Source organism: Rattus norvegicus, chromosome 5 (assembly GCF_036323735.1).
Source record: "Rattus norvegicus strain BN/NHsdMcwi chromosome 5, GRCr8, whole genome shotgun sequence".
Classification (NCBI taxonomy): domain Eukaryota; kingdom Metazoa; phylum Chordata; class Mammalia; order Rodentia; family Muridae; genus Rattus; species Rattus norvegicus.
The window spans coordinates 43,108,000-43,116,823 of record NC_086023.1 but is presented as its reverse complement, the minus strand read 5'-3'; the positions used below and the strand labels follow the sequence as shown (position 1 = coordinate 43,116,823).

The window sequence follows — 8,824 nt, the reverse complement described above, 5'->3', positions numbered from 1 at the left end:
GTGATGACGAGCTAAAGCTCTGAATTGTAAGCCAGCCCCAATTATGTGCTTTCCTTTATAAGAGTTGCTGTGGTCATGGTGTCTCTTCACAGCAATAAAACCTAAGAGGCATTCGAACAGTGATTAACTATTCCCTTTCTCCCACATCGCAGCCAGCGTTTCTTTTCCTAATAATTGTCATTCTGACTGGGGTAAGATGAAATCTCAAAGTAGTTTTAGTTTACATTTCCCTGATTGCGAAGGATGTTGCATACTTTAAAAAGAATCTCTCAACTATTTATTTTTAAAAGATATTTTAAGAGATTTTTTTTTTTTAAAAAGTTTGTGGGGTTAGGGATTTAGTTCGGTGGTAGAGCGCTTGCCTAGCAAGCACAAGGCCCTGGGTTCGGTCCTCAGCTCTGAAAAAAAGAAAAAAAAGTTTGTGTTTGTGTCTATGAGTGTTTGCCATGTGTGGTGTGCAGGTGTCTGCAGAGGCCAAAAGAGGGTATCAGATTTCCTCATGCTGGGGACACATACAGGTGGTGGCAATTCCTGATGTAATTGTGGCAGTGATGGTGCGTCCTCTGGAAGAGCAGCCTCTGAAAGAGAGAATTCTTGCGCTTTCCCTCAATCTTTCCCCTTACTTACTTATTTTTGAGAATTCCATGTATGAGTATTGTATTTGCAGCATTTTTCCATTTCTTCTCTCTAACACCTCCCATGTCCCCTACTCCTCTAATTTATGGCTTCTGCTCTCCACTCTCTTCACACCCACATGGCAAAACATGCAGTCTGATAACCTGTTAGATCTGTGGAACCACAAAACAATATAGACTATTGCCTTTGGTTGCCTGCTGTGAAAGATACTGCACACTTTGGTCATAGAACAAGTGGATAATGTTCTGGAAAGTTCCTCCCCAATGGCTAAGTTTCACAGTGTTGGAAGGTGCTATGTAGGCTGCTGGTGGAGAAGCCTATTGACAGTTCTACCCAACTGTGACCTTGAGAACTACAATCATGACCAGCCTTGCAAGATAGGCCCAGTAGGCAACAGCAGCAACTACTGGGGTAACTGATCAGTGTCCAACTATCTTAAGTACCTACCCATATACTTAGGTATACATAGAATGCAATTCTCAGACCTCATCTGAGAAACATCTTTTGGCAAAGAATTTCAATAGGTCAAAAGGCAGAGAATAAGTGACCCTGGAATGCCTATCCTCACATGGGACATCTATAACACCTTCACCCAAGGCTCTGAAAATATTGCTAAGAGGGGGCAGGGTTTATGAGCCTTGAAGTACATGTCTTTTAGACACGATAGGAATGTTGCACCCATGAATTTGCAACAGTGCTGTTGGCCTTTCAGGATCTGAACAGTAACAGTCCACACATCAGCATGCACATGGAAGGCTCATGAGGCCACACACCCAGTTGAGGAGCTATAGGCAGTTGATGGCTATTCAGGGACAGTCAATTTTCTTCATGGTTGGTGGTAGGTTGCCAATGCTCCAGTGGATAGCCATATACCCATGTGAATATAGATAACATTAATCAGTCGGTAGGATATATATTGAGGACATGTATTTGAGAGGATGTATGTGAAGGGAGCGTGGGAGACACTGAAGGAAAAAACGTAGAGTGGATATGACAAAAATGAATTGTAGTCATATATGAAAATCTCAAAGACAGCCCAGTTAGGGGTACAGGATCCATAGGTAGGTAACAGAGTCAGGGTAAGCCTCTGCTCTAGTAGTTGAGGGACACACAGGAAGACCAAGCTGCACACCTGCTACATATTTGTGGGAGGCCTAGGTCCAGTCCTTGTATGCTCTTTGGTTGGTAGTTTAGTCTCTAAGAGGCCCCAAGGGTCCAAGTTACTTAGTTGACAATGTTGGTTTTCCTGTGCAGTTCTTATCCCTTCCAGGTTCCTCAATCCTTCTACCAACTCTTCCATAAGACTTTCAGAGTTCAGACTAATGTTTGGCTAGGAGTCTCTGTATCTGTTTTGGTCAGTTACTAGGTGGAGCCTTTCAGAATACAGTTATGCTAGGCTCCTGTCTATAAGCGTAATAAAGTATATTTAAAGGTGTCAGGGATTGATACTTGCCTGCAGGATGGATCTCAAGCCGAGTCAGTCATTGGTTGGCATTCCCTGTCTCTATGACATCTTTGTCCCTTGGCATTCAAGAGATGCATTCAAGAGACTACAGGCTATCAAATTCAGGGGGAAATAAAGGTCTAAGATATTTCTGAGATTTCAGGGCTATGTTCTCTTAAGAAAATAGTGTCCTCTTGTATAGAAAACAGGGGAGTCAGGCAGCTTGTTATGTTGCCTTGGGATTTGAAAACACTAAACCAGAGGTTGAGAAAAATTAGCACTACAAATAGACTTAAGGGACAAGGCTCATGCCTTTAATCACAGCACTTAGGAGGCAGCCTGGTCTACAGAGTGAGTCCTAGGACATCTAGGGCTAAAAAGAAACCCTGTCTCAGGGAGAGAGGCTTGGGAGGGAGGAGAGTAGGAGGAAGTGGGGGTTTATGAGCCTGTGGGATCAGTTCTTACTAAAGTAATACCAAGACAGGTGAATGACACAGCTTACCACTGGGATGGGGGAGGGGAGGGAGGAAGGGAGGGAGGGAGGGAGGGAGGAAAGGAGAGAGGGAGAGAGAGAGATATTAAGATGTGTTATTCCTACCAAATGAGACGATTATCCAAATTCTTGAAGTAAGCAAGTTTTATTTTCTGTCATACAGGGTTGACTCCCTAAAGTGGGGTTTGAAAGAACTGCATTGAACAAAAAGGAAAGTGGAGTTAATATAGTCCCAAAGCTGCAAGGCTAGGGACTTATCAAGGGCTGGAGAATTTTGATTATGTGGAAACCTGGCTTAACCTCTCAAAATTTGGCATAATAGCTTATCAGGGTGGAGGTCAGGGTATAGGGCATACATGTCTAATTACAGAAAATGAGTTCAGACATGGACAGATTTGGGTTTTACATTAAACAGGAATGAACTTATTTTGAGCTTGTAATAACCTTGACCTTGTAAGCAATTCTAATCTTAAGATGGAATCAGGCTGGTCTATCACATGCTGTCAAGAAACAATGCAGACAGAAAGAGGAAGCATCTTTGATGAGGAATAGAAGAAAAAGAAAATGTCATAGAGGCCAAAGACCATGAGAAATGAGAACATATTTAGATGCAACTAGAAGAGAATGATTTCTTCCAATGGTGTTAGAAGCAGTCTCTTCAGAAAGGGGCTATGTCTGCGTTACTCCTCTATTGCTGTGAAGGGACACCATGATCCAGGCAATTTTTAGAATAAACCATTTAAATGGGGGCTTGCAGCTTCAGGCTTAGTCCATGCCCATCACGGTGGGGAGTATGGTGACAAGGAGAGCGGGCATGACCTGTGCTCTTGAAACTTCAGAGCCCACCCAAGTGACACATCTTCTCCAACAAGTTCACACCTCCTAATCCTTCCCAAACAGTTCCACTAAATGGGGAGTTAGCATTCAAACATGGGAGCCTATGGGACCATTCTCATTCTAACTACCATAAACTCTAAGGAGGCAGGTATCCAGTAAAGGCCAGGAATGCAAGGAGGCATGGGCATAGTGACAGAGAAGTGACGAAGGGTCAGAGGAGATTTTACAGAGAAGGGACAAGTAAGAAAGGCATATAAACCTGTGTAAACAAGGCCCATCTCCATCAGGAGAGGAAAAATATCTTGAAATATACAAACCCAGTTTCTTCTGCAGGGATCCCATCACATCTCTGGTCTCTTGTTTGCTTCATGCTTTCAGGCCATAGTTTTACCCAGGATCTCATGCCTGTGGAATACTTACTTTACCCGTGCAGCCAACACTTGTAACTTACTTTCAAAAACAAATCTTAATTATTTTTAGTACCTATTCTCTAAATGTGTAACTAAATTTTTTTAATTTAAATTTTTTATATAAATATAATTTTATTAGATTTTTTCATTTATTTACATTTCAAATGCTATCCCCTTTCCCAGTTTCCTGTCTATAAACCCCCTATCCTATCTTCCCTTCCCCTTCTTCTAGGAGGGTGTTCCCACCCATCCACCCACCTCTTCTCACCTCCCTTCCCTGACAGGAAGTAACAGCTTCTCATGGTCCCTAAGTTTCAAACCCTAAGCAACATGCTCTAAAACAGCCCCTTGCCTTTTATCTTTGGTTTGAGATAGGTCCTCAGTCAACCTCAAACTGAGTGTGAACTAGTGACAGTCCTCCTGCATTAGTCTTCCCTAGTTCTGTACTTATAGGCATGCGCCACTGCTAATACCTTATCTGTAAAATACCCTTGGAAATGACCTTGGAAAACAGGCGATAGCTTTTGCTTTCTCTGACGTGCCATGCCATGTTGATAAGCTATGTTTATATAAATATATATATACTGGGGATTGAAGTTGGGCCCTCATACAAATCATTCTGTCGCTGAGCTATATTGCCAACTCCTTTAATGGCCTTTTTGAGTTGCCTTAGAGAAATCACAACACATGGGCTACAAAGACTGCTCAGCTCTTAAAGCTTAGGTTCACAACCCAAAAGACAAGAAGTCAAACTGCGTTAGCTGCTGAAACAGACAGTATGACTTGGCATTAGACCAGTCACTATCACAATGAAAGGAGATTCTTTGCTATGTAGTTTTTCATAGCCTTGACTCCATTTGTTGGAAGTAATAACAGTTGATTTGGGGGAAAAAAGGAGACCATTTGCCTATCATAAAGTAAAAAAAAAAAAAAAAAAAAAAGAAAAGATTTCAGAGATTAGAATTAGGAAAACACTAGAGAATGCTGACTGCATTTTACTTTTAAAATACCATTACTTTTTATCTTTATTGTTTTTCCTCAGTAAAGGACCAAACCCTTGCTGCATGATGACCAAGTACTCTACAACGGAGCTAGAGTTAGAAGGTTGAAGTGTTTTCTTAAAAGACTTAAAAGACTAGGAAAAAAAGAATACAATCCCCAAAACACACTCTCTCTCTCTCTCTCTCTCTCTCTCTCTCTCTCTCTATATATATATATATATATATATATATATATATATATATGTATGTATGTATGATGTATGTATGTATGATATATAAGGTTTAAAAAATTTGGGGGTTATAAACCATGGGATCGGGGATCGTCCATTTATAATTTATAATTGAGGGCAGAAAAAAAAGAGGAGGGGAGGGGAGGAGAAGAGATGAGAAGGGGAGGAGAGGAGGGGAGGGTAGGGTAGGGGAGAGGAGGGGAGGAGAGGAGGAGAGGGGAGAGGAGGGGAGAGGAGAGAAACTGGAAGACAAATAGCTACTCTTCTGTTGCTGTGATAAACCACATGCCCAAGGTAACTTAAGAAAGGGAGAGTTTATATTTTGGCTGATGGTTCTAGAAGGATAAGTCCATGATGGGGAGGCATGGCAACAGAGGCAGGAAGTTAAGAGACGACATCTTGAACTGTGAGCAGGAAGTAGAAAACTCTTACTCAAGTACAGCAAATCTTTATACTCCCAAAGCCCACCTCCAGATACACTTTTTCCATTAAGGCTCTACCTCCTAGACTTCCCAGCTGGGGAGCAAGAACTCATATACATTAGTCTATAGCAGGCACTATCATTCCAACCACCACACACTCTCTCCTTTTATTGTTACGAATAACAGAGCTATCCTGTCAGTAAACTAACCAACTTAGACATTTTTACATACATTATCTCATGGATTCATATAACACTGGGACATTAAAAAGATTACTAATCGTTTTGTTTATAAAGAGCAGTTAGATAAACACCTAGTTTGAGACTTATGCAAGTTCTTAACCGTACAACTGGTTGGAACTCCTATTGAAACTCTTGTATTTAATGATGCGTGCCCAACAAAGGTCCAGAAGGTGAAGTGTCCAGCCTCCCTGAGACAGTTCCACAGAGAGAACAAAGATAAAGCCTAGCAGCCTCTATGAGATGCTACATTATAAGAGCAAGGAGACAGACTAGTGGACTTGTCAGACTTTCTTTACCAGCAACCTTGAGATGTTTCCAGAATACTAGTTAATTCTTTAAAGGTTCTGTATTTTCTCTCTTTGATAAGCCTTCTAATGACAACTCTGGAAGATAAATAGAGAAAAAAAATCTAGCAATCTACAGAATGTATATATAAGTAGTGTTGACATACTTATTAAGATAAATTGTAAAATCCTTCAGTCAGAATTTGTGTGATTCCTATACACGTTTATTTCACTACTTAGTTTTTGTAAAAGTCTTACTTGCTACCTTTCCTTTATAACAAGAAAACAAATACATAGCCCCACTTTCCTTCAAACAGTACAATGGAACAGGCCAGTAAGGTAATGGGGGGGGGCATGAACACAAAAATGATAAAGATATGAAAGTAATAAAAGCAAATTAGTCACTAAGCAGGGTTCCAGTACACACTGGGTAATACATACTCAAGAGAGCCATTCTGGTTCAAAAGGTCTTTAATTTAGTTAAAAATCTCTTCAAAATAGAGCACAGTTTTACAGAGTTCCTAGTATCCTATTATACAGTTACTAATTAGCCTTCCTCCTTATATATTTATATATACTTCATATATGCAGGCAAAGAAGGAGGTTATTTGTGATACAACGTCACACAATTAATTACAGTACCAGCTCGAGTGGCACAGAGCAGCTTTAGACAGAGACATCGCAGACAGGAAGAACCACGCGGCAGCATCACAGCTTATCACTTTCCAGTCTCTGCTTCTCATCCTGCCCCGCCTGTCCTAGGCGAGATAAAAGTTTGCTATATGCTTCCCTGTTTAAGGGGGGAAAAAAAGAAGAAATTCACTTATGGATTTATAAATGAGTTTATAACAGATTTAACACTTAAAAATAGTATCTAATGAGTAAAGTCAGGTGTCAGGATTCGTGCAGTCTTTAGTGTAACTTGTATGTACAAAATGACTGCGCAATGAAGCAAGCGCTCATCACCATCTGAAATGATATAGTTCCATAACAATGCACTCATGGCACGCTGTTTAAGGCTAACAATGGCATGATCACAATAGGGATGTGGTTCACCAACACGATTATGGAATATAAGCATTACCCCAGGACGCAGTGTCACAACACCAGCATGTGATTTATTTTTTTCCTTTACCTTCTTCTTATCTTTAACAGTTTGAAAATAAAATGGTGTTTGTGATCATCTGTAGTACTTCCTGGTGTTTGAGATTGTTCTTTCTTTAGAGAAGGGAGAGGGTTTATGTAGGTAGAGATACAGATGAGCCATGTCATTCCTATGGCTTGGCTCCAAGAGGGCAAGACTGGTCAGAAGGCTGAGGCAGGGTCTACAGTGGCCAAATTTTATGGTTCTTTAACATATCCACTACTTGATATGCTGTAAGACGTATTCTGCCTAGAAGTTCTTTCGTTAGTCTAAATACCTGTGAGATTCTAAATCTTTAAAATGAGTCTCTTTGTGAACATGCCTGGCCACAAAGAGTAGCTGTGTGTGCAAAGGGAAAGCCGCCCCGTGGGAGGGCTGCCCAGAAGGAAACGGGAGCAAAGATAAAACATAGATTTAGAAAGTGTTAAGTCAGCAATTCTGGAGAGAGTGTGTGCTAGCCATGGGAGGTTTGTGGGTGCCCAGTCATTGAGTTAGCTAAGCCATATTAAAATCTAGAGGGTGTGAGTATATCTTTCATTCATGAATCCAGAGCTCTTGGGTGGGTACAGAGCCGCACACTCCTGCTGGGAGCACAGAGCAGACTCCATAAAATATTTACTGCTACAAGTAGCACATTAGCAAACGCTGTTGTAGTAGTCCAGTGGGCAGGGTTCACAGGGAAATCCAGCCTTTCCATGAGAACTTCTCAGACCCTAGATGCTAGCAGTTTTTGCCAGGGCATGTTTTATGGTATGAAAAGGCACTGTTTCTTTAAGGCTCTGATTTGAATCGATCTAATCTTTTCTCTGTAGAAAACAGAGGCCAGTCAAATTCTCTATAAAAGACATATGCCACTGGGACGCTATGTGAACTTTGTAAGTTTCCTTTTAACAGTTTCTATTGACTGTGCTGCAAAGATGGGATGGACTCTTCTAGTTAGCTAATGTCATAAGCATTTAGGATGTCTCTGGGGATGGACTCTTCTAGTCAGCTAATGTCATAAGCATTTAGGATGTCTCTGGGTAAACTGACACAGAGTTCCATAGTAAAATGGAATATATGTCATCTGGCTGAGAAAATGCCTTCATAAGATCCAGCAGCAGGTAAACTTGTAAGGAATTTTTTAAAGTAGTGACTGATTTGGGAGGGCACAGCCCACTGTGGGTGAGTTCAGTCCTGGGCTGCTAGTACTGGGTTCTACAAGAAAACAAACTAAGCAAGCCATGAAGAGCAAGCCAGTTAGTTAGCAGCACCCTTCCATGGCCTCTGCATCAGCTCCTGCCTCTGGGGTTCCTGCCCTGACTTCTTTCAGTGATGAATTACTTACTGGGAAGAGTAAGCAGAATGAACATTTTCATCCAGAAGTTGCTTTTGGTCAACTAGGCAACTAGAATAAAGTATTCCATTCTGTAACATGGCTTAGGACATACTAACAGTTCCAGTGCTGACTCCTCTAAAACCATAGGTTTATTCTTAGAATGACAATGACGCCTTTGTCTAAATAGCCAGCATTATTTTTGGATGGGTTATAAGCTTATAAAATGAAACAGAACAGAACACCCTAATCACGTATATGTAGTCAAATCCATACTGTCACCTGCCTTACTCATTGTCACACTGGACATAGCTGGGTAGTTGATCTGTCAATATGGATTTTATATGACAAGTCACCTGAGGCTTC

At 41.1% G+C, this 8,824-nt stretch overlaps 1 protein-coding gene across 2 annotated transcripts in view; it reads right to left on the bottom strand.

The window, feature by feature from the left end:
- Positions 1-6,452: 6,452 nt before the first annotated feature.
- The window catches only part of Mms22l (MMS22-like, DNA repair protein), a 115,990-nt gene continuing 113,618 nt past the window's right edge, over positions 6,453-8,824 (bottom strand). For both annotated transcript variants that reach the window (NM_001135780.1, XM_063287584.1), the window contains one exon: positions 6,453-6,789. In NM_001135780.1, the coding sequence (NP_001129252.1) occupies positions 6,708-6,789 (82 nt within the window). In that variant the 3' untranslated portion in view covers positions 6,453-6,707. The remainder of the gene's footprint in view (positions 6,790-8,824) is intronic.